At 43.1% G+C, this 25,025-nt stretch overlaps 1 protein-coding gene across 1 annotated transcript in view; it reads right to left on the bottom strand.

Annotated features, from left to right (window-relative positions):
- Nucleotides 1-21,585, bottom strand: part of LOC124615859 (receptor-type tyrosine-protein phosphatase kappa) — a 722,136-nt gene extending 700,551 nt beyond the window's left edge. Inside the window, exon 1 of the mRNA XM_047144018.1 lies at nt 21,477-21,585. Coding sequence (XP_046999974.1) covers nt 21,477-21,575 — 99 coding nt within the window. The 5' untranslated portion in view covers nt 21,576-21,585. The remainder of the gene's footprint in view (nt 1-21,476) is intronic.
- Nucleotides 21,586-25,025: the final 3,440 nt, after the last annotated feature.

The following is a 25,025-nucleotide window of genomic DNA, read 5'->3' as shown; positions in this document are numbered from 1 at the left end:
CTTCTTATATTTTAATTGACTCAGTTACAGTTCTGTGTACTAAGTTTTATGTATAGTGTTTACGCTACGGCGCTAAGTATATTTTTAAAGTACTGCCAAAGTACTTTACCTCTAAATGTATACACACATACCCCAGTATATCACACACATTAAATTCCTAACAAATTGCAATGAACCGTGAAATTTTACAGTTATTTGATGTTGCGAACGTAATTCATCAGCAGTCAGTGGTAAGGTGAAGAGTTTCAATTAAGCTAAATAGTCTGAAAGCAAAGCATACAAAATTTTTTGAAATAAAGTGAAACGTTTTGTGAAATGATTTGTCTAAAAGTATCAAATGAAAATTATTAGGGAAACGTTTGGTGCACTTCATTTTCTATTCAGGATTTCGAGAATCATTCAAAATCACGTAGAACGTTTCTCTGATCTACTTATTTCTTTTACACAAATCATTTCATAAAATATTTTACTGATTTCTTTCATTTTTTTTATTTTCACATTTTATTCAGAAAGCATGATCTTACCGACTCCTCGTTTGGTTGCCTAACTTATTTGATTCGATGGAAGCCTTTTAGACACTTAAAAAGGTAGATTGGTGCGGTATTTAAGTGCAAAATAGCTAGGCCTTGAACAGATGAAATTTTTGACACTTTATTTATGTAGCTTGGCAGCAGCTTTTCGTGAAATATTTCAATTTTCCCTCAACTCATTAATTAAGTTTCCGTTAATTACCCTGATTACTTTCAAGCAGTTAAATATTTTCATACAAAACTAGACCCCACGCTGGTCACTTTGATACCCCGTTTACCGGTTTCTCTCTCTTTGTTTGCCTATGAGTATTGGGACATCACCTCATGGTGTAATTTATAGGGAGTCTTGTTTCCGCTCTGCTCACGCGTTTACAAACACGTATCGAGTGTTAATCATACGATAAAATAGTCCCCTCTGCGTGCTGTCATTTCCAGAAATTGTCGTTTCGATATCTTGAACTGTTTATGAGATACGACCATTTTTACGACCAACTGAGTCCCGAAGCGCAGGAAAGGTTCGGACGCGCCGTGAGCGACCAGTCCGCGTATATAACAACCAATATCTCAAGAAAGAGAAAAGAGATCATTCCGGTCTCAACTTTAAATACAATTTAGATATATTGGTTACATTTCATATGCAATAACGTATGACCTTAAATGAACCATACGTAAAGTCTATGCAATGTGATTTTACCTCTGCAAATTCTTAAAAATTTCGTTTAGCACAGTCACTATGAGGAATAACGAAAATAAATTCAGACCTTTATCGTTTAAAGATATCAAGCTATAATATGCGGAAGAATGATTTTTTTTTTTACCGAACAGTTTTCTTAAAATCCGATGTTAAGTAATTCATAGCTGTCGTCGCATCCACTCCACTGCTTTGCTGAGAAGACACGTGGCTGTCGCTCTCTTTTGCGCGTGATGCAGCGACAAGATTCAAACACGTTTGAATTCAAACGTCGCCAGTTTCTGCGAAAGACAGGCAGCAACACAGATGTCGCTAACGTAGCAATACCTGCTGTTGTGTTTGTTGGTTGGTTGGTTGGGGAAGGAGACCAGACAGCGTGGTCATCGGTCTCATCGAATTAGGGAAGGATAGGGAAGGAAGTCGGCCGTGCCCTTTCAGAGGAACCATCCCGGCATTTGCCTGGAGTGATTTAGGGAAATCACGGAAAACCTAAATCAGGATGGGCGGACGCGGGATTGAACCATCGTCCTTGTGTTTGTCGCCTGAAGCTGTAGCGCGCTGTCAGTCACCTGCCTTCCGTTTGTAAGTTTTAATAATCTTCCGCAGCCGATCGAGATGGCTAACAATCTCTTTAAAAATCGTGACTAATCTGACAGAACTATTATTCAGTAGTTACTATATGGGGAGAGAACAATGTTACTATGTTTCTTTTCGTAATGATTCCCATGAGAAAGTCACTGGAGAACCATTTACTCAATTCAGGCATTGCAAATTAATAACCAACGTTACTCAATCAACCCTTCAAATTCCATCTTCCAAACTGTCAGCTCACAATCGAACTTTTTGGATCAAAAATAGACATGCATTTCATTTATGACAATGGATTATACGGTGTTTGATCTTGCAAGAATTTATTTGTAACGTAAGTTAAACGAAAAAAAAAAAAGAAACGTCATCCACACGATCGAGTCTTATGTCTGCGTATAGTTAATTCAGAAATAATTTAAGAAAGAACATTGGTTTCTTAATCAAAACATGCAGTAGTTTTATAATCAGGTCATGCAAGCACGTATGGATGATAACTGTCTTCAAAATGAAGACAGAACTTATAATCTGGCTTTCGTAACATTAAGCTACTGTTAATGTTCGAAATATGTAACATAATAACTAAACCGTGTAACGTTACACAACGCAATATTCCCTAGCAGGTAGCAAGCGACTGTGAAAACAAGTGAGTTCACACCTTCCTGCATCTCGGCTACCGTGATTAGGGAGTCAGTGTGGATCGTAACGTACAGAAGCGATTCCAATGTGATGAGAAATGCGGGAGAAAGCGCCCACGCTCTTGAGCAAACGCACAAGGAAACAGGCACTCTACCAAAGTGTGTCGTGTTTGCTGTGGGCTAAAGACAACATCGAGCCATCTGCCGCCGACCATCAGCCACGTCCGACTTCGCTGCTGCTGGGGAGAGAATGAATCACAAACACATCGAAATCTTACATCAGAAAGACAATTCTAGCATAAAAACCTGCTTTTTCCAAAAAGTGTGATAATTGTCAATCACGTAAATGGATCGAAAAACCGTTGATGTAAGCCCGAACGCCTAGTTTGACGGTCTTCTCTAAACGTTTTCATATCAGCAGATTGTACTCGATTCGAAATGTAAACTCAGAATGTCAGGCAAAGTAACGCTACAAAATGGCACAAAAGAAGAGGGAGCAACCGATATTACCATGAAACGATAGTATATCTAAGTTGCCAAATAATTATACTACTTGTAATCATCTTGGCCTGATCATTGATATCTAATAAAATGCGACGCCAACTTTCTCCATAGGCAGATATTTTATTTACTTAAAAACTTTAATGAAAATATTGGACTCGACAATAAATACAATATAATAATAGTGGGTTACATTCGCCTTTTTATTCCCTGGCAGTGCATTAATTCAACATGTAAAACTAGAATGATTTATTAAATATGTTTGCTAAGTGATGGGAGAAGAGGGGCAAGTGGGAAGAAAATCATTTATCATTTTGTATGTTCCATGAAGCACAGCCTCGGCAACACAGAAATCCGCACCACAAAGCAACAATAGCGGTGAGTTATCTGTGAAGTAGTTTCAGGGGCAACAGTTTGGATGGTTGATCTGCGCTAGTAACATCAGCCAACAAGGCATTGCTGTACTGGTACTGTGAACGGCTGAAAGCTAGATGAAACTACAGCCCTCATTTTTTCCAAGGCCATGCAGCTATACTGTATGGTTAAAAGATGATGACATCCTCTTGGGTAAAATATTCCGGAGGTAAAATAGACCCCTATTCGGATCTCCGGGAGGGAGTTACACAGGAGGACATCGTTATCAGAAGAAACAAAACTGGCGTTCTGCGGATAAGAGCGTGGATGTTAGATCCCTTAATAGGATAGGTAGATTACAAAATTTGAAAGCGGAAATGAATAAGTTGAAATATATAGCGGAACTTACTGAAGTTCGGTGGCCGGAGAAACAGCAGTTCTGGTCAGGTAAGTACACGGTTATAAATACAAAATCAAACAGAGGTAAAGCTGGAACAGGTCTAACAATGGATAAGGAAACAAGAGAGCGAGCAAGGTACTACGGGTGGCATACTGAACGTATTATCGTAGCCAAGATGGACACAAAATCAACACTCACCACACTAGTACAAGTTTATATGCCAACTACACACATCAAAAAAAGTTTTGCAAATGGTTCAAATGGCTCTGAGCACTAAGGGACTTAACATCTGAGGTCATCATTCCCCTAGAAATTAGAATACTTAAACCTAACTAACCCAAGGACATCACACACAACCATGTCCAAGGCAGGATTCGAACCTGCGGCCGTAGTGGTCGGGCGGTTCCAGACTGAAGCGCCTAGAACCGCTCGGCCACAACGGCCGGCAAAGCTTTTGCATCACATCGGTTCCGTACAGAACATAATCATCATTTCCGGCCTTTTTAGTGCCCATGAAAACCAGACATTGCATGTTGTACCACCATACAGGTGGTCCGGAATGCTGTACACACCGGTACTTCTAATACGCAGAAACACGTCCTCTTGAATTGATGCATGCCTGTATTGGTCGTGGCATACTATCCACAAGATCATCAAGGCACCGTTGGTCCAGATTGTCCCACTCTTCAACGGCGATTCGGCGACAGACCCCTCAGAGTAGTTGGTGGGTCACGTCGTCCATAAACCGATGTTTTCAGTATATCCCAGGCATGTTCGGTAGGGATCATGTTTGGAGAGCATGCTGGCCATTCTAGTAGAGCGATGTCATTATCCTGAAGGAAGTCACAAAATGTGCACGATGGGAGCGCCAACTGACGTCCATGAAGAGGAATGCCTCGCTAATATGCTGCCGATACGGTTCCACTATTGGTCAGAGGATGGATCTTACGTATCGTACAGCCGTTACGGCGCATTCCATAACCAACAGCGGCGTATGTCAGCCCTACATAATGCCACGCCAAAACAGCAGGGAACCTCCACCTTGCTGCACTTACTGGACAATGTGTCTAAGGCGTTCAGCCTGGCCGGGTTGCCTCCAAACACTTCTCCGACAATTGTCTGGTTGAAGGCATATGCGACACTCATCGGCGAAAAGAACGTGATGCCAATCCTGAGCAGTCCATTCGGCATGTTGTTGGGCCCATCTGTGCCGCGCTGCATGGTGTACTGGTTACATAGATGGACCTCGCCATGGACGTCGGAAGCGAAATTGCGCATCAGGCAGCCTATTGCGCACAGTTTAAGTCGTAACACTACATCCTGTGGCTGCATTATTCAACATGGTGACGTTGCTGTCAAGGTTCCTCCGAGCCATAATCCGTATGCAGCGGTCATCCACTGCAGTAGCAGCCTTTCTCCTCCATGTCCGAACAACATCGCTTTGGTTCACTCCGAGACGCCTGGACACTTCCCTTGTTGAGGGCCCTTCCTGGCACAGATTAACAATGCGGACGCGATCGAACCACGGTACTTACTGTCTAGGTATGGTTGAACTACAGATAACACGAGTCATGTACCTCCTTTCTGGTGGAATAACTGGAAGTGATCGGCTGTCGGACCCTCTCCGTCTAATAGGCGCTGCTCATGAGTGGTTGTTTACATCTTTGGGCGGATTTAGTGACATCTCTTAACAGTCAAAGAGACTGTGTCTGAGATACAATATCCACAGTCAACGTCTATCTTCAGGAGTTCTGGGAACTGGGGAGACGCCAAACTTTTTTTGATGCGTGCAGTTCCAAATAGATAAAAAGACAATGCCTAGTAGAAATCCTTGGATAACACAAGAGATTTTGAACTTAACTGACGAAATAAGAAAATATAAAAACGCAGTCAATGAAGAAGTGAAAGGACATATGCGCGTCTAACAAACGAGACTGATAGGAAATGAAAAACTGCTCGCCAGGAATGGATAGGTGACAAATTTAAGGATTAGGAAGCATATTTCACTAGGAGAGAAATAGATATCGCCTACAGGAGAGTTAAAGAGGCGTTTGGAGGAAAGAGAAGGAGCTGTATGAATATCAAGGTAGCTCAGACAGAAAATCCGTACTAAACAAGGATAGGAAGGCTGAAGGTGGAAGAAATGCATAGAGGGACTGTACAAGGAAAATGAACTTGAACGCATTATTATACTAACTTCTAATTCAGATATCGGATCACTTTCAAATCTCCCGCTTCACTGTACGCACACAGCGGAGACAATGAGCTCGGAACTGCGGGCTCTGCCACTACAATGGCAGTGTTTAGGGTACTCGTTGTCGGGTTCTCTTCTACGAGACGGAAGGCGTCCTTCCAAAGCCGCGAGTGCTGCGAGTTCCGTGGAGCTGTGTAGTCAACTCACCTAGTCGACATCCTACCAGTTTCCTGCAGCCGTTGTTGTAGCCCCACGAACATCGAACGTGATTTCACATTTACAACAGGGACTGACGATGGCGCCCTCTCCTCTGCTTGCGTGCGTAGCGGGAAACGGGAAATTCGAAAACGATCGGATCTTCAGACTATTGTATATACAAATGGTACCTTTCGCGAAAAGGGTTGCTTGTGAAAATTTTATCCAGACTGATGTTCAGAGAAAAACGAAAGACTTTGAACAACTAGAGATACGACGTTCCTATTCATAGGACACGTACATTGGTGCGTTTTGCAGAAATGATTAGCATTTGAACCATGTCGGCCCGCCGGTCAATGTTAACATCGATGTCGCGGCGGAACACCGCCTACCGGTAAAATGTGCCTGCGGTTCTCGTTGTCGCTGTAAACCGAAGGTAATGGATCAGTGTGACATGACCAGACGTACAGGTTGCCTCACAGATGTATGCGCTAACAGTACCGTCAAATCAATGAGTTTGAAAGAGGGTGCATTATTGGCATGAGAGAATGTGACCCCATCCATCCGCGAAACCGTAGCTTGTCTTGGACGAAATGTTTCGGCAGTGATACGAGTCTGTGTAGAATGTTTCACGGAAAGCCGCAGAACACGACAAGATGGATCAGGCCGGACGACCCAGATCAACCCCAGAGAAGATCGACACCTCATCCGATGGAATTGCAGGAAAGATCTGTTTCCTCCTCGGCTCTGATGCAACAAAATGGCTCTGAGCACTATGGGACCTGACTTCTGAGGTCATTAGTTCCCTAGAACGTAGAACTACTTAAACCTAACTAACCTAAGGACATCACACACATCCATGCCCGAGGCAGGACTCGAACCTGCGACCGTAGCGGTCGCGCGGTTCCAGACTGTAGCACCTAGAACCGCTCGGCAGTCCCGGCCGGCTCTGATGCAACAGTGTAACACATGTTATACTAACAGCGGTGACGGTCCGTTGTCCTTTATTACGGTATGGCTTACGTGCGAGTCGTCCACTTCTCCGCATACCTTTGACGAATGTGCAGAAACATGCTAGATGGCAATGGTGTCTGGAACGACGTCACTGTGGACAGGAATGGCATCAGATAGTGTACCAATAGTGTCTCCGGAAGAATCCAGGTTCTTTTTGTTTGAAAATGATGACCGCGTTTTGGTTCACCGCAGGTAGGGGGAGCTGCATCACAGTGATTGCATTCGCACGAGACATACAGCACCAACTCAACGCCTTATGGTGTGGCGTTCATCTGGGTACAACCACAAATCACAGTTGGTGCGTGTCCAGGGCACTGTGACCCGTGTGACCACGTGAATGACATCCTGCGACCCGCAGTCATTCCCTTTCTACATAACATCCCAGATGTCATATTTCAGCAAGACAATGCACGACCACATCTTGCTGCACGAACACGTGCTTCTTGGTGTCACAGGATGTCAGCCTTTCGCCTTGGCCCCCCAGATCACCAGACTTATGGGAAATCGAAAACGTGTGGGATATGGTGAAATCCAGAAAATCTGAAAACGGAAATGCAAAGGCTCAATACAGGTATAGTAGGGGTCAGTGATGTGAAATGGAAAAAAGAAAAGGATTTCTGGTCAGATGATATAGGGTAATATCAACAGCAGCAGAAAACGGTATAACGGAAGTAGGATTTGTTACGAATTGCAAGGTAGGCAGAGAGTGTGTTTCTGTGAGCAGTTCAGCGACAGGGTCGTTCGTATCAGAATCGACACCAAACGAACACCGACAACGATGGTTCAGCTACATATGCCGACGCCTCAAGCTGAAGATGAAGAGACAGAGAAAGTGTATGAGGATACTGAAGCGGTAATACAGTATATTAAGGGAGGTGAAAACCTAATAGTCATGGGGAACTGGAATGCACTTGTAGGGTAAGGAGTAGAAGAAAAGGTTACAGAAGAATATGGACTGGGACACGGAATGAGAGAGGAGAAAGACTAATTGAGTTCTGTAACAAGTTTCTGCTAGTAATAGCGAATATCCTATTCAAGAATCACAAGAGGAGGAGGTATGCTTGGAAAATGCCAAGTGATTCAGGAAGATTTCAGTTATATTACGTCATGGTCAGACAGAGATTCGAAAATCACATACTGTATTGTAAGGTGTATCCAGGAGCAAACACAGACGCAGATCACCCTGTAGTAGTGATGAAAAGTAGGCTGAAGATTAAGACATTAGTCAGGAAGAATCAATACGCTAAGAAGTGGGATACGGAAGTACTAAAGAATGACGAGATACGGTTGACGTTCTCTAAAGCTATAGATACAGCGATAAAGAAATAGCTCAGTAGGCAGTACAGTTGAAGACGAATGGACATCTCTAAAAGGGGCAGTCACAGAAGTTGGGAAGGAAACAATAGCTAGAAAGAAAGAAACTGCGAGGAAACCAAGGGTAATAGAAGAAATACTTCAATTGGTCGATTAAAGGAGGAAGTACAAAAATGTTCCGGGAAACTCAGAAATACAAGTCGCTGAGGAGTGAAATAAATAAGAAGTGCAGGGAAGGTAAGACGAAATGGCTGCAGGAAAAATTTGAAGGCACAGTAAAAGAAATGACTGTCGGAAGGACAGACTCAGCATACAGGAAAGCCAAAACAACCTACTGTGACATTAAAAGCAAGGGTGGTAACATTAAGAAGAAGAATAAGAAGAAGAAGAAGAAGATGATGATGATGAAGATGATGACGATGATGATGATTGGATTGTGGGGCGCTCAACAGCGCGGTTATCAGCGCCCGTACAAATTCCCAACCTTTTCTCAGTCCAATCTTGCCACTTGTATGAATGATAATGAAATGATGAGGACAACACAAACACCCAGTTATCTCGGGGCAGGTGAAAATCGCAAACCCTCCGGGAATCGAACCCGGGACCCCGTGCTCGGGAAGCGAGACCACGAGCTATGGACGGTAACATTAAGAGTGCAGAGGAGAGAGCAGATAGATGGGAAGAGTACACTGAAAGCCTCTATGAGGGGGAAGACTTGTCTGATATGATAGAAGAAGGGATAAAGAATACAGTATTAGAATCAGAATTTAAATGAGCTTTGGACAACTGAAGATCAAATAAGGCAGAAGGGATAGATAACATTCCATCAGAATTTCTAAAATCATTGGAGGAAGTGGCAACAAAACGAATATTCACGTTGGTGTGTAGAATATATGAGTCTGGCGACATACCATTAGACTTTCGGAAAACCATCATCCACGCAATTCCGAAAACGGCAAGAGCTGACAAGTGCGAGAATTATCGCACAGTCAGCTTAACAGGTCATGCATCCAAGTTGCTTCCAAGAATAATACACAGAAGAATGGAAAAGGAAACTGAGGAGGCGCTGGATGACGATCAGTTTGGCTTTAGGAAAAGTAAAGGCACGAGAGAGGCAATTCTGACGTTACGGTTAATAATGGAAGCCAGACTAAAGAAAAATCAAGACACGTTCTTAGGATTTGTCGACCCGGAAAAAGCGTTCGGCAATGTAAAATGAGGCAAGATGTTCGAAATCCTGGAAAAAATAGGGGTAAGCTATAGGGAGAGACGGGTCATATACAATATGTACAACAGCCAAGAGAGAATAATAAGAGTGGACAACCAAGAACGAAGTGCTCGTATTAAGAAGGGTGCAAGACAAGGATGTAGCCTTTCACCCCTACTGGTCAATCTGTACATCGATGAAGCAATGATGGAAATAAAAGGAAAGTTCAGGAATGGAATTAAAATTCAAGGTGAAAGGATATCAATGATACGATTCGCTGAGGATATTGCTATTCTGAGTGAAAGTGAAGAAGAATTAAATGATCTGCTGAACGGAATGAACAATCTAATGAGTACACAGTATGGTTTGAGAGTAAATCGAAGTAAGACGAAGGTAATGAGAAACAGTACAAATAAGAACAGCGAGAAACTTAGCATCAGGATTGATGGTCACGTAGTAGATGAAGTTCAGGAATTTTGCTACCTAGGCAGCAAAATAACCAATGACGAACGGAGCAAGGAAGACATCAAAATCAAATTAGCAATGGCGAAAAGGGCATTGCTGGCCAAGAGAAGTCTACAAATATCAAATATTGGACTTAATTTGAGGAAGAAATTTCTGAGAATGTACGTATGGAGTACAGCATTGCATGGTAGGGAAACGTGGACTGTGGGAAAACCGGAACAGAAGAGAATCGAAGCATTTCAGATGTGGTGCTGCGGACGAATGATGAAAATTAGGTGGACTGATAAGGTAAGGGATGAGGAAATTCTACGCAGAGTCGGAGAGGAAAGGAATATATGTAAAACACTGGTAAGTAGAAGGGACAGGATGACAGGGCATGTATTCATCCACATCTACATTTATACTCCGCAAGCCACCCAACGGTGTTTGGCGGAGGGACATGAGGGAATGACTTCCATGGTACTAGAGGGAGCTGTAGAGGGCAAAAACTGTAAAGGAAGAAAGAGACTGGAATACATCCAGAAAGTGCTAGTGTGAGATGAAGAGGTGAAGAGGTTAGCTCAGGAGAGGAATTCGTGGGCGGCCACATCAAACCAGTCAGAAGACTGACGAAAAAAAAAATGGTCATACGACAGGTACAGTGCTGTGACCCAGTGCCAGTCACCACAGTTGAAAATTACACTGGAACCAGGGGAGTGCAACGTGGGTGGCTCAGTCACAGGACGCCATTCGCGCCTTATACGCGTCGATGTCACCAAGCATGGAACAAATTATCAGGAACCGTGGCGGACCCTGTTCCTACTAGGCATCTGAACACATGCTGAACCGAAATGAGTGAAATGCTAATCACTTCTGCAGAACATACTAACGTACATGTCCTGTGAATTTGAACGTCCGATCTCTTGTCGTTCAAGATGTTCTCTTTTTTCTCAACTCGAGTGTACTAGACCCTCTTTAAGCACTATAAGCCTGAAATAGGAATTCTCAAACACCTTGAGGAAAGGGAAGAGCCCATGGATGAAGATGTGATGGGAGACATGATACTCCCAGAATAACTTGACATAGCACTGAAGACCTAAGCCGAAACAAGGCCCCAGAAGCAGACGACATTCCCTCAAAATTACTAATTTTTTTGTAACAGTCATCCATGACAGAACTATCCTAATTCTTGTGCAAAATGTATGAGGCAGAAACACTACCCTCATAGTTCAAGAGGAATGAGACGGGAGAACTAGCCACAGACTTCAAGAAGAATGTAATAATTCCAATTACAAAGTAAGGAGATTCTCACAGATGTGAATATTACACAACTATCAGTGAATTATTCACGGCTGCAAATTACTGACACTAATTATTTACCAAAGAATGAGAGAAGTGTTGGATTTGACCTCGGAGAAGATCAGTTTGGTTTCGGAGAAATTTTGGAACACGCGAGGCAATACTGACTTATCTTAGAAGATAGGTTAAGGAACGGCCTACGTTTATGCCATTTGTAGATTTGCAGAAAGTTCCTTACATTGATGGCAGGAACACACACTTTAAATTTCTGAAGGTAGCAAGGATAAAAAGTAGTACAACATGTACAGTATCTAGACGGCAATTGTATAAATTTAAGGGCATGAAAGGAAATCAGTTGTTGAGGAGGTGGTTGTCGCTTATCCCGGTATTTTTCTATCCGTATAACAAGCAAGTGGGAAAGAAAATCAAGGAGAAATTTGATAAAAAATCAGAAAGAAGAAATAAAAGACTTTGCTGTTTATCGATAAGGTTGCAATTCCGTCTGGGACAGTAAAGAACTTGGAAAAGCAGTTGAACGGAATGAACAGGGTCTTGAAAGGAGAATACAACATGAGAATTAACAAAATGAAAACACGGCTAATGGAATGTAGTCAAATTAAAGCAGGTGGCAATGGCTCAAATGGCTCTGAGCACTATGCGACTCAACTTCTGAGGTCATCAGTCGCCTAGAACTTAGAACTAATTAAACCTAACTAACCTAAGGACTTCACACACATCCATGCCCGAGGCAGGATTCGAACCTGCGACCGTAGCGGTCACGCGGTTCTAGACTGAAGCGCCTTTAACCGCACGGCCACACCGGCCGGCAGGTGGCAATGGGAGGATTAGGTTAGGAAATGATGTACGAATCGCGCAGCGAAATATCCGATGATGGGCGAAGTAGAGTGGATATAAATTGTAGAACTGTATACATTTGAGAGGTGTCTGTTCTGTCACATGTCCGACAGAAGAGAGAACGTTCAAATACACATATTTCTGAAAAAAAAAAAACCAGGGGGACGGTTCCTCGACGTTTGTTTCAGTACGAAAGCACAATTATCATCCTAACTCCTACAGGGATCAGGATTTGTTAATAGTGAGTTGCATGGTCGAGGGACGCTGCATTGCAGTATGCGATAAGCTGGAAATTTGAGTCGGTCAGGAACCGTGTCCGAATTGCCGAATGTGTTAAGGCAACCGTTCGTGAGAAGCGATGAATCGGGTCCGGAACAAATTTTCAACTTTCGCCACTGCATTAGAACAATGCTCTGTGAGGCTAGCCAGCAAGCTTTCCCACCCATCCTTCCCCTTTCCTTCCCCTTCCTACAGATCATGTTTAAATGAACAATAACAACAGCAAGAATACCGTTTCTGATAACCAGGAATTTGTTAATATCGAATGTACAATTAAGTGTCGGAATTGTTTTCTGAAGGTATTTGTCTGAAGCGTAGCACTGTACGAAAGGGAAACACGAACGATAAACAGAAGAAAGCTGAAGATAAGGTCGATAGATTGTGTAACTAGTGAGGAGCCATTGAACAGAATACAGGAGAAAAGAAATTTCTGGTATAACTTGAGTAAAAGAAATGACTGGTTGATGCAAGACATTCCGAGATATAAAGTGATCACCATTTGAGTTTTTATAAGCAAAGGGGGAGAGGAAAAATTGTTGATAAAGGCCAAAAGATGAACACAGGAAGCAGGTTCAAATGGATGTTAGTAACATCAGTTATTCTGAGATGAACTGGATTGCTGACGAGAGAGAAGGAGTGAGATCCGCATCAAACAAGTCTTCGGACTGAACACAACAACAACAACAACAACAACAACAACCACCATCTTGTTAGGAACTGTTGCATTTAGACTATAAAGCCGCCGAATACCATCATAACTCGGAGGACGAGTTTCCGCAAGATCAATAAAGATACAACGGTGGCGCACAACAGTGTTTGCGGAACAAGAAAAGCGGCGATGATAACCAGCCGATGTTTCCTAATGAATAAAGAACAAGAAATTCATTGTATTCTATCAGATTTATTCTGTATACATCCCTGACTGACGTATTGTTTGAGTGGTGCCAGATAGTCGAAATTGTTGCCATTAATATTATACGATTTCGTTTTAAAGGAAGTTATTAATAAAGTATTACGAGCCACAATGAATGTATCGATTTTAACGGAATAAGTTATACGTAGAATCAATTTGCGCAAGTAATTCGTCGTTCCCTTTCTACATATTGACAGTGTGTGACTACGCGATATTGGTTTTTTTATTAGCAATTGCTGTATGAAGGTGGGCGAGTTATTAATTCTTAGTTTAGTGGAGTATTAGCTACCCTTGGCTTTATTAGTTGCCCGGAGAGGCAGAAGTTGATTGTTGTTGTGAGCAGTCAAATAGTTCAGACGGCTCGGAGCACTATGGGACTTTACATCTGAAGTCATCAGTCCGCTAGAACTTAGAACTACTTAAACCTATCTAACCTAGGGACATGACACACATCCATGCCCTAGGCAGGATTCGAACCAGCGACCATAGCAGCAGCGAGGTTTCAGACTGAAGTGCCTAGAACCGCTCTGCTACAGCGGCCGGCAGTACACAGTCAGATCGCATATTTTTGAGCAAAGTGAGTTTTTCGCTGGAACATTTATAATATGGGTATATGTTTATGTTACACCCCTAATAGGTCGATTCACCAGAGGAATAAAAAAACTTCAAAATTTTTACAGAACCCGAACATTTCTGAAATTATTCAACACAGTAGCAGACCCGCCACAGCAGTGTACGTGAGGTCGCCACGGAGTTGGCTTCTTTAGACGTCTGGCCAGGCCTGACCAGCTGCAAAATCTCCGTCGCCGTTTAAAACAAATTACCGCACTGTAGTTGACGGTATCAGTGGGCTACTCCGTTTTGTTCTGGCTTCTCTATCTATTTGCTACGGTACCGTGGAGCTGGGATTTCAATGTGTACCCGAAATGCAGACAAGTAAGAACGACCGAACAAAAATCGAGTAACTAACTTTATTTTTTCGTGGTTATAGGTGAAACTTTACTACTACTCTTACACCGGAGATAGAACAAGTTCATACCATATCGTATTGCGTAGGCAAAGATGTGGAATACCTACAAATTTTTCAGAGCGCGATCAAAAACAACAGCGCTCGTAGATATCTACAGAGTTGAAATGTTAAGTTGCACGAAGATCAGTTAGCACAGAAAGATAATCGAAGTATCACCGCACTAGATCTAACCTATGTTGGATTCCGGGGTCGAGGAGGAGGAGATTAGTGTTTAACGTTCAGTCGACAACGAGGTCATTAGAGACGGAGCACAAGCTCGTATTGGGGAAGGATGGAGAAGGAAAACAGCCGTGCCCTTTCGAAGAAGCCACGCCAGCATTTACCTTAATAGATTTAGGGAAGTCACAGAAAGCGTAAATCAGCACGGCAGGACGGAGGTTTGAACCATCGTTCTCCCGGAAACGAGTCCAATGTTCTAACCACTGCGCTATCCCGCTCGGTGGATGCCGTGTGCGGGGACACTGAGTTCGTGCTGGTAACACGCAACGTAACTCGTGCAATCATGTCAACGGTGAAATGGGTGTATTTAGATGTGAGAAAAATCAATGGACGCTCGAAGAATGGTAAAAGCTCATTTAGACCAATCATGGTACATGTTGCTACACGTCGACGGCAGGGTTCGAAAACACACAAAATTATACAAAGTGAGGAATCACGTTTGATCACAGGGTTCTACTGAGATTTCGCCCTGTGGTGAAAAATAAAGTGGGACGGAAAGTGGTTTCCTATACGTCAGCCTCCGACAAACGACACAGGATCTTTGTGTGCTACTGAATGGATGTATTTATTAGCCTCTGGCACCTTGGAGGCGACCTGCCCTCTTTATTTATATTTTTAAACTATGTCACAATGTTTTGAAAAATACTGTGTCGAAATGAGGATGCTCCTGTGGCTTTTAGAAAACGTTATTTGCAATACCGTCTGGTGAAAATGTTCCTTCTTTCTGTGTGAAGGTGGAAATGAAACTGCACTCGACAGGGCATTATACTGTTTCGAACTGATTGATAACGGCAGAACTTTCACCACGCTACAGTAAGACATTCTCCATCATAATTTTCCTAGGAAAGAGGCCACGTGGATTCGAAACAAAAGGTGTGTTTTGTTGGGATTAACGAAACCATGAAGAGTAGGACACAGCCCCGACAATCTGTAGCAGCAGCAACAGCAACAACTAAAACTGAATTCGACGACGCAGTCAGAATAACTCTGACTATAGAAGTGAAAAAACTGGCATAAACTAGCTACAAATTTTTCGAGGCCTCTTTCAGTACAGGTGCAAAGGGACATGAAACAACCAACAGAGTGGTAGGTTCCCTACGCACCAGTATTATGCACTTAGTTTTTTCTGTGTTTTCTTCGTAGTTTAATTTATATATGCTGTGCATGTTTTTCAGCACAGTCGTTATTTCCTTTGAGTGGCCAGGTACACAGTTCAGCAGTGTCAGCTTCCACAGGTGACACGTCAGGAGCATAACAGATTTATGTTTGGCTTTAGCTGCGTGCGTTTACAGTTTACTTCTTAAGTTAGTCGTGCTAGAATGGATAGGATGTGTGCGTGCTTTGTGATAGCTGGGCGCAGTTTACAAACAGCTGAAGGTGCCTTTGGCTATGGTCAGCCATCTTCAGGCTGTCGCCTCGGGGTGTAGCGCTTATGGAGAATCTGGCTCATCACATGGCTAACCCCAGGTGTCACTAGTGTTGCCCACGGGCTCTGATGGTGAGACACCTTCCAGTGCACCCAAAGCGGTTGATCCGGCTCACCGTACGGTGAGTGTTGGGTGGTAACGGGTTCGTGTCACTCGAGTCAGAGGGTCAATGAAGAGACTGGCCGTCTGGCTTCTCTCATTCACGCTATGACGGGAGACTACTCCATCCGCTTCCAAGCAGGCACACAGGTAGAGCGGTTTGCTAGTTGTTGGGAACGCCAATGTTAAGACTCCCATAAACAGGCTGACCAGTAGGCCGCCCCCTCCCCCGCCCCCCCCACCCCCTTCCAATATCTCGACACGTTCGTCTTTGTGTTGGCTATTTTGTAGGCAGTTGGGTCCGTGTTCTGGGTGTCATGGTTTGTTGTGGACTTGATGGACTCGCTTGCTGCGACCGCTACCTACCATCTCGCACTCCTTTAGCGCAGGCAGGTAGGGTCAACCATGCAGTCGCAATGTGCCCACACACAGTCAGAGGGGTCGTGGACCCACTCAGCTGGAGGGGTGCGGCCGAAAAGTTGGGCTGTAAATGGGCGACTTTAGTAGTGCTATGGAGCCCTTTAGGGAGATAGCGTTCAGAGCCAGAAACAAAGCCAATTTGCTCACAGTACGAGGGAACACTGGAATGACAATGGCGTGGGCGTAGCTTGTGTAGTTCGCACTTCTGCCGCTAGACATTTCAGTGCCGCCTATGTTGTCAACCTGGCTTGTTCTCTTCATCTACAGTGATTGCTTTTGCTAGCGCTGTTTTGTTCTTGTTTCGTTTTTTATGGTGGCAAGTTCAAGTGAAAAACGTGCAGCTGTGAAATTTTGTTTTCTTCTCCGTAAAAATGCTGCTGAAACTGTTTTAATGTTGAAAACAGCTTACTAAGATAACGCTATGGGAAAAATTCAAATGTAAGTGTGGTTTGCTCGATTTTAAAATGGCAACATGTCGGATGATGACGAGCCTCGTTCTGGGCGTTTCATCAGGTGCATGAATCGACAAAAACATTGAAAAAAATACGAGAGCTTGAGCTCACAGACTGCGTTTTATTGGCAGGATAGTTCGAAAAAGTAACAGATCTACTAAGGCGTCTGTCTACACTATGCTTGTCCGTCCTCTTTTAGAATACTGCTGCGCGGTGTGGGATCCTTACCAGATATAATTGACGAAGTACATCGAAAAAGTTCAAAGAAGGGCAGAACGTTTTGTATTATCGCGAAATATGGAGAGTGTGTCACTGAAATGGCACAGGATTTGGGCTGGAAATCATTAAAAGAAAGGCATTTTTCGTTGCGACGGAATCTTCTCACGAAATTCCAATCACCAACTTCCTCCTCCGAATGCGAAAATATTTTGTTGACACCCACTTACGTAGGGAGGAACGATCACCACGATCAATTTAAGGGAAATCAGAGCTCCTACGGAAAGATATAGATGTTCGTTCTTTCCGTGCGCTATACGAGACTGTAATAATAGAGAATAGTGAAGGTGGTTCGATGAACCCTCTGCCAGGCACTTAAATGTGATTTGCAGAGTATCCACGTAGATGTAGGCAGACAATTGATCAACTGTCAGAGATTAGTGGATTATCTTGGAGCTCGATTCAGCGAATTTTAACGGAAGATTAGGGAATGAAAAGGGTTGCTGTCAAGTTTATTCGTCGGGTCCTGAGTGAAAATCAAAAGGAACTTCGAGTTGAAGAGTCATGGTGCTATGGTTACGACCAATAAACAAAGCAACAGTCAAGCCAATGGAAGGCATCACCATCACGCCATCAAAAAGCATGTCGTCAAGTCAAATCAAACATCAAAACAATGCTGATTTGCTTTTTTGATGCCAAAGTGTTATTTCATTCAAGGTTTGTTCTCGCAAGCTTGGCCATCAATCATAACTTTTATTTGGACGTTTTAAGTAGATAGTGCAACAGTGTTCGTCAAGAAAGACCTAATTTGTGGCAGACAGGAGACTGGTTCGTCCACCAAGACATTGCACCTACACCCACAGCTATCTGTGTTGGACAGTTTTTGGCTAAGAATGTGATGTTAACCATCATGCTCCAGTAAACACTGGGCCATTTCGCTCAGTGGGAATCAATAAGAGTTCTTTACTGGAGTATTTTCATAAACAGAATGGGGCCTTTTTCCAGGTGCAGGGGTACTGCACGTTTCGAACATCCATTACTCTCAATGAATGTACAGCACACTATTTTAGTGTCCCTGGTTTCCCTACCTTCCCACAGACTCCATAAAATACCGTCAAAAGTTATTTCGGAAGCAATCCTGTCAATTAGCACCTGCCTCAGAATCTCCCTATGTAGCAGCAATTCTCACCGTTGTTCTATCAAACACACACACACACACACACACACACACACACACACACACACACACCTCGAGACATTTAGTAGCGAGCCTTGTTTTTGCCGATGAGCAGGCGTTACGAGTACCGTGTAATTTACCTCTACACTTATTCCACTTTTACGAACAGACTCTTGTTTAGTTTATTTTATAGTTCGCAATCGATTCGGCATTTTCACGGAGTTTCTTTCTCCTTTCTTTCTTTTCCTCTCCCTACCTAACTTCTTATGTCACATATATTCTAAGTTATTGAAGTATGACGTTTGTTAATAATTTCAAGTTCATCTTCATACGTATAGATGTTTCAATTGTCTTCTTTACGCCAATCACCCTATCATTTAGGCACGTTTAAACAAAACAAAACAGTGCAGAAATGCAATCATAAGACTAAGACAAGGGTGTTACATGCTTGTCTGTGACTGTTTGCACTGTTCAAAATCGTGTGTCAACTAAAGATACATACATAAATAATTGATGTTCTGTGAGCTTGGAAAGCTCCCGATATAACGATTTGAAGCAGAATCTGCGAGCGGCTCTGCTAATACAACAGTGCGTGTTGATCAACGGGGGATTACGTCAGTAGCGATTATGTGCTGAACGATTACGTCACTGATTTACGTGTGCAATTACGCTGAATGCAAGCGGATGGACGCTGATTTGCGCATTAACACACAGCCATAATTTTCTTCCGCCAGCCGATGCACCGAAGCCTGTGCACGACACAGTTTAACGGAATTTTAAAAGCTTTCTCCTACTGAAGGACACTATTTTTGCCGTGAATCATTTTATCTGCTTTTGTATTGAACAATACATATTTTGATAAGTATTTTAGTTACTATGTTACAACTCTATTAGGGTGACAGGCAAATTTCGTAGACTAATGGGTGCGTTTTATGGTACAACAAATGATAACATGGCTGAAAACACCCACAAACTTGAAGAATCACGGGATGAGGCGCTATTTCCACCGTAAGCAACTAGTAACACATAATTCATAATGCTGAAAATCGTCTTAGGGGTTTTCAATGTTGAACAATTCCGCTTTTTCAAAATTTGAAAGTATATGTAAATTATTTCTTTGTGTATTCTTTGTACAATCGCTGTTACCTATGTGTTTTGCATCATCAGCCATTCAATGATGAGAAATGAAAGACAAGAGTCACGTAGTGTGATATGTAGGGTAATTTTTTCCATTGTGCACAAACTGTACGCATTGATCAATGACAGGATACTGTACAAGAAATGTCTAATGAACTTATGTCCGAAAGTGCATGGTTTCCATGCAAGAGAAAATTTATTCAATCATACATTGTTACACAGACTACGGTTTATACGCACTATACCATGCAGCGGCAGTTACAGTATATACTGCAAATGGTTTCCATGTGCCTCAACGCATGCTTGTATGCGTCGTAGCATGTTCTGTCTCACACGTTCACATCGGCCACACTGCTTACGAACAGCGTTAAAGGCAGTATGAATACGCTGCTCCAGTGTCTCCACATCTGCAATGGGCTCTGCATGCACGATACTTCTGAGATGGCCCCAAAACCAGAAATCGCACGGGTTGAGATCCGATGAACGAGCAGGCCATGCAATTGGACCCCCTGGTCCGAACCATCGACCAGGGAAGCTGTGTCCGGACGTCAGCGGCGATGTGGTCTGGAACACCATCACATAACAGCCACATAACCCTTCGAATCATCAATGGCACTTCTTCCAGCAAGGGAGGCAAAGTCACCCGCAAGAACCGCCGATAGTTTCGGCCTATTACGCGACGTGGGTGGATGACTGGTCCAAAAACACGGTCGCCCATTACCCCGGCCTACACATTCCGGCTGCTCCCATGCTGATGATACGCTGTCGTCATACCACGGAGGTTCTGCATACTATCCCAAACTATTGTGAAACCTAAAGATACCACTCAAAAAAAATCAAATGACTCTGAGCACTACGGGACTCAACATCTGAGGTCATCAGTCCCCTACAACTTAGAACTACTTAAACCTAACTAACCTAAGGACATCACACACACCCATGCCTGAGGCAGGATTCGAACCTGCGACTGTAGTGGTCGCGCGGTTCCAGACTGAAGCGCCTAGAACCGCTCGGCAACAATGGCCGGCAGATACCACTCAGCGTAAAGGTAGTCTCATCTGTGAATGAGACGGATAACACAAATCCCGGAATCGTGGTTGCCTGGTGAAGAAACCAGTGACAAAACTGCTTCGGATGTTGAAAGTATGTCGCTAATAAGCCCTGCACACGCTTTAAGTGATAAGGGTAGTAACAATTGTCATGGAGAATGTTCCACACGGTCGTCTGCAAACAGGGGATAGGTCTCCTGATACAACTTTTCTGCCCGCTCGAATCGGAACCATTGTGTACAACGCTGTATCAAATCCACTACAAGGTGAGTCAGCAAGAGAAGTGAATCGGACACAACATTACCAGTTACTATGGCAGGTGAGTGCGCTAGGGCATGACGTAACAGGAACAGTGCCACCCTCTAGGAGGAAACGATACATACTGCAATTGTGGGTGCATACTAAAACGGGTATTAGACCGCAGCCTGTGTAACAAAATACTATTGAATAAATGGTCTCTACCATGGAAACCATGCATTTCTGGATGTAAGTTCATTAGATCTCTTTCGATCCGTATCCTCTCACTTATCAATCCCCAGAGTTTGTACACGGTGGAAAAATCACATTGTGTATGTCCGGCCAGTTGGAATGTCACTGCGTTTCGCATCTGTGGAGATCAGAAGCTGTAACCTGAAACTTTTCACTTGCTGCTGTTTAGCGCTAACAAGAAAATAGCAAATATCAATAAGACCCGTTCTGCACGTAGAGCTCTCCCTGTCGCTAACAATATATTGAAGTTTGCTACAGGGAACACCATATCCACTGCCTGATCACCCTCTTCGCAGCAGAGTGAAAAATTATAAGGATTAGAAGCCAGCACGCAGTTGAGAGACTCACCTGGAACTCGACCTTGTACAGCACCGGGAACTTGCGACGCTGTTCGCACAGTTTGGTGAAGTGTGACAACTCCACGGGTCTGTCCGGTATGGTCGACATGACGCCATTCTCTTCTGCTGGAACAAAAGCAGAGAAGCGAGTGATTAGAGAAAACTGCAAATAAATAAATACAATAAGAACGCTGCTAAGACGCACTGGTTCATCTGCCGTGCAACATATATAATTTCCTGATTTTTCTGTTAGTAAACTCCACCCTCATTGTCTCTCACTGGAGCTCAGTAGAAATTTCTACGAAGGGTGTGATTTACAACGCTATTTAACAAACCAGAATGTCGCACAAATGCCGTACTGTATGAAAACTTTCATGAAATTCCCGTACATGTTACTTATTGATATACCTGTATCTGTAGATAGAATTTTCCTTTAACACACAGCATCAGATAAATAGGGTCGGTTTCAAGATGGCAGTACTTTCATGGCGGTTTCGTATTGGAGGTAGTATGTACGTCCTCATATTTTAAAACGAATCAGCTTGCTCTGGCAGTTCTAAGAGGACTTAACGTTCAATGTGGGGAGCAGAATGATGCGAATTTTTAGTACGTACTGAAACGCGTATGTATTCAGTACCAGCGATGGCGAGGCATGACAGAATCTCTGACCAGAGAGTTGTTTATCGTTGCTAGTCTGCGCTTGACCGCGCGAGAGTTCAATTGCGAGTAGGAAGTTGTGTGTGAGGAGTCGGCGGGCGTCGACATGGGTCTCTGGTCATGGTTCGGGACGAGGTATATTGTTAAATAAGGTAATGAAGCAGCATTGCGCACATCTGATAATGTAATGTATGTTAATTGTAATTAATTTGTTCAAGAAATGCCCCAATAATAATTTTGTTTTCAAAGCAATCGTCTTTGAGAAAAGAATCATTCCAATTGAAACAATATTTCCTATGCTTTTCCTCCCAGAATCAATTTATCAGGTTAATTATTGCACAGGGCCTAAGGTCAGCGATGCTGCCCTATTATTGTCGGTTTAATGATTAAATTTCATTTCTCAATTTTTGTGTCGAGTTTACATTTGGGTCATTATTATTCTATAATTTTTGTGGGGACCAAATATTTGGCTCGTTTTCATTATCACAGACTTTTCTTTTATTTCTACTGGGAGGTTACGTTTAGCACGATGTCCATTCTCATTTAATTATTTTCTTTAATTTGTGCGGGGAGGTTACAGTACACGTACGATGCACTATCAACTTGAAATTCGTGTTTAGCGGCAGAAAATTAAAGGAACTCTTTTGATAACGTCTCTCTGTAAACTGTAGTTTAATTTTACGGCAGTCTCAAACAGCTATCACCATAGATGCTGTCATTTACATAAACCGTAACCAGTAACCCCCCGCAAACAGGTCGTACTGTGGAGTGCGGAAATGTAGACGCAAATATAAATGTCTTACAACCTACGTAGACTTCGCTTCTGACGTCTAGTGGATCTTTCCAACGAGAACCGCACGCTGTTTTTTCTAGAACGTTTACCGTCAGTCATAGCGTGCGATCAGTGATTTTGCAATTGGTTGCTAAGCAACAGTGTGCTTTTAGTGTAGCCTTCCAATAATTCATGGAAAACAGTGTGAATACCAGTGGCGCTACCTGCACACTCCAAGAGGCGTCTGAAAGCGGAAAGTGTTTTTCGTGTAACACATACGCTTCTCTCCGATTCGAGGCTGCTTTCTATGAAACAGCAGTTTCACATACGCTTACATAAACAACTGTGTTCCAAAACTCTACAATAAAGTGAGGTAAGGGGAATATGACGTGACTGAGGACCTTTATGACGAAATTTGAAGAACTTATTAATCACACAATGGAAGAGTGTTTGTTAAGAAACATGTTAGTCAGTGTAGACAACTTGTGATCCGCTTCTGCGTCCATATCATCAACGTGCCTTATCTAATATTGTTGTTTATATGTGACGTTAGGAATCTGGCAGTGGATCAGTGTCATGACTGTGTGTCACGGTGGTGCGAACAGCAACAGAAAAAGCGTCATCGTATCTGTAAACATTGATTTCCTAACACGAGACACCAACAATACAGTACCGTTGCTATACTTTGGCCACGCATTCGTAAAACAGGAAATCCTTCAATCTGGCGATTCTGACGACTGAAGTCGTTATGCGTCAAGACACGAGTTTGGAGAATCCATCATAGAGACTTACAGTAATGCACCTTCAAGCAATACACATACTCTGTCATGTTTTATGGACACAGCTCTAGCAATTGTTTGGAGGGAACTTTAGAAACAGATGGTGCGCTATTGTCTTCAGAAGGTGCTGATACAAGAAAGAAAGACTTTTATTCGTCTTACGGAGATTGTTTTCACAATAAAATACTACCGATGTTATCTCCTACATACGCCTCTTATTGACAGAAGCGGCCTAAGGAATATGTGGCAGTTTCTTTAAGCGTCGGAATGGTCATATCTGGGTCTGTGGGAATCCTCATGCGATTGCTGGAGATCTCTCTAAAATAATTTTTCTATAACCATTTGTACTAGTATAGTTGGAATCAGTATCTAGGACACGTAAACCTGCCAAGAAGGTTACCACTAGTTGCTACACTTACGGTACTGCGGCACAGACACCTCTGATTCTGCGTCTACATCACTACCCTGAAATTCAAATTCAAGTGCCTGGCAGATTGTTCACAGAAACAATTTCAGAGAATTTCTCAACAGTTCCACTCTGTAATAGCACATGGAATAAATGATTTAAATCTCCGCGAGCGAGCTCTCATATCTTTTATTTAATTGCGATAGTCATTTCTCCTTGTGCAGGTGGGAGTCAACAAAATATTTTCGCATTCGCAGGAGAAATACTGTGATTCAAACTTTGTGGAAAGATCTTCTGCAACGAATAACGACTTGATCCTCTAACGACTGCACTCACTGGTTTGAAAAAACTGTTTGATCTAGCCCCTTAATATTTCCGGGTAGATGTACGAGACAGGTAACTGTTGGATAGATAGAAGTGGATCTGTTGCGCCTCCAGCGAGTTCTCTCGATGTAACGGCCCTACTTTTATGTCTTTTTAGAGCCTGTCAGAATTTTAGTGTAGTGTACGTTACTCCAATTGCTATTGGAGCTCAGCTGTCTTTCCGAATAGGTATTGTGTTTTATGATATGGAACAGAGGTCTACCGAGCCCGAGGGAGCTGGCAACTCATTACTGCATAGGCATGGAGTCTGCAACGAGGCTAATGGCGGAGTGAACATCTGTTGTAAATTGACTCGAGCATCACCTTAGCAAATTATTATACGTGTGCAGTAGTTGTTAGTCATTCCCAGAAATGGTTCAAATGGCTCTAAGCACTATGGGACTTAACATCTGAGGTCATCAGTCCCCTAGACTTAGAACTACTTAAACCTAACCAACCTAAGGACATCACACACATCCATGCCCGAGGTAGGATTCGAACCTGCGACCGTAGTAACAGCGTGGTTCCAAACTGAAGCGCCTAGAACCGGTCGGCCGCAGCGGACGGCTGGTGTTTGTAGTA

The sequence above is a fragment of the Schistocerca americana genome, chromosome 5 (assembly GCF_021461395.2).
Source record: "Schistocerca americana isolate TAMUIC-IGC-003095 chromosome 5, iqSchAmer2.1, whole genome shotgun sequence".
Taxonomy (NCBI): Eukaryota; Metazoa; Arthropoda; class Insecta; order Orthoptera; family Acrididae; genus Schistocerca; species Schistocerca americana.
The sequence above is the reverse complement of the archived record's forward strand: the minus strand, read 5'-3'. Positions and strand labels throughout refer to the sequence as shown.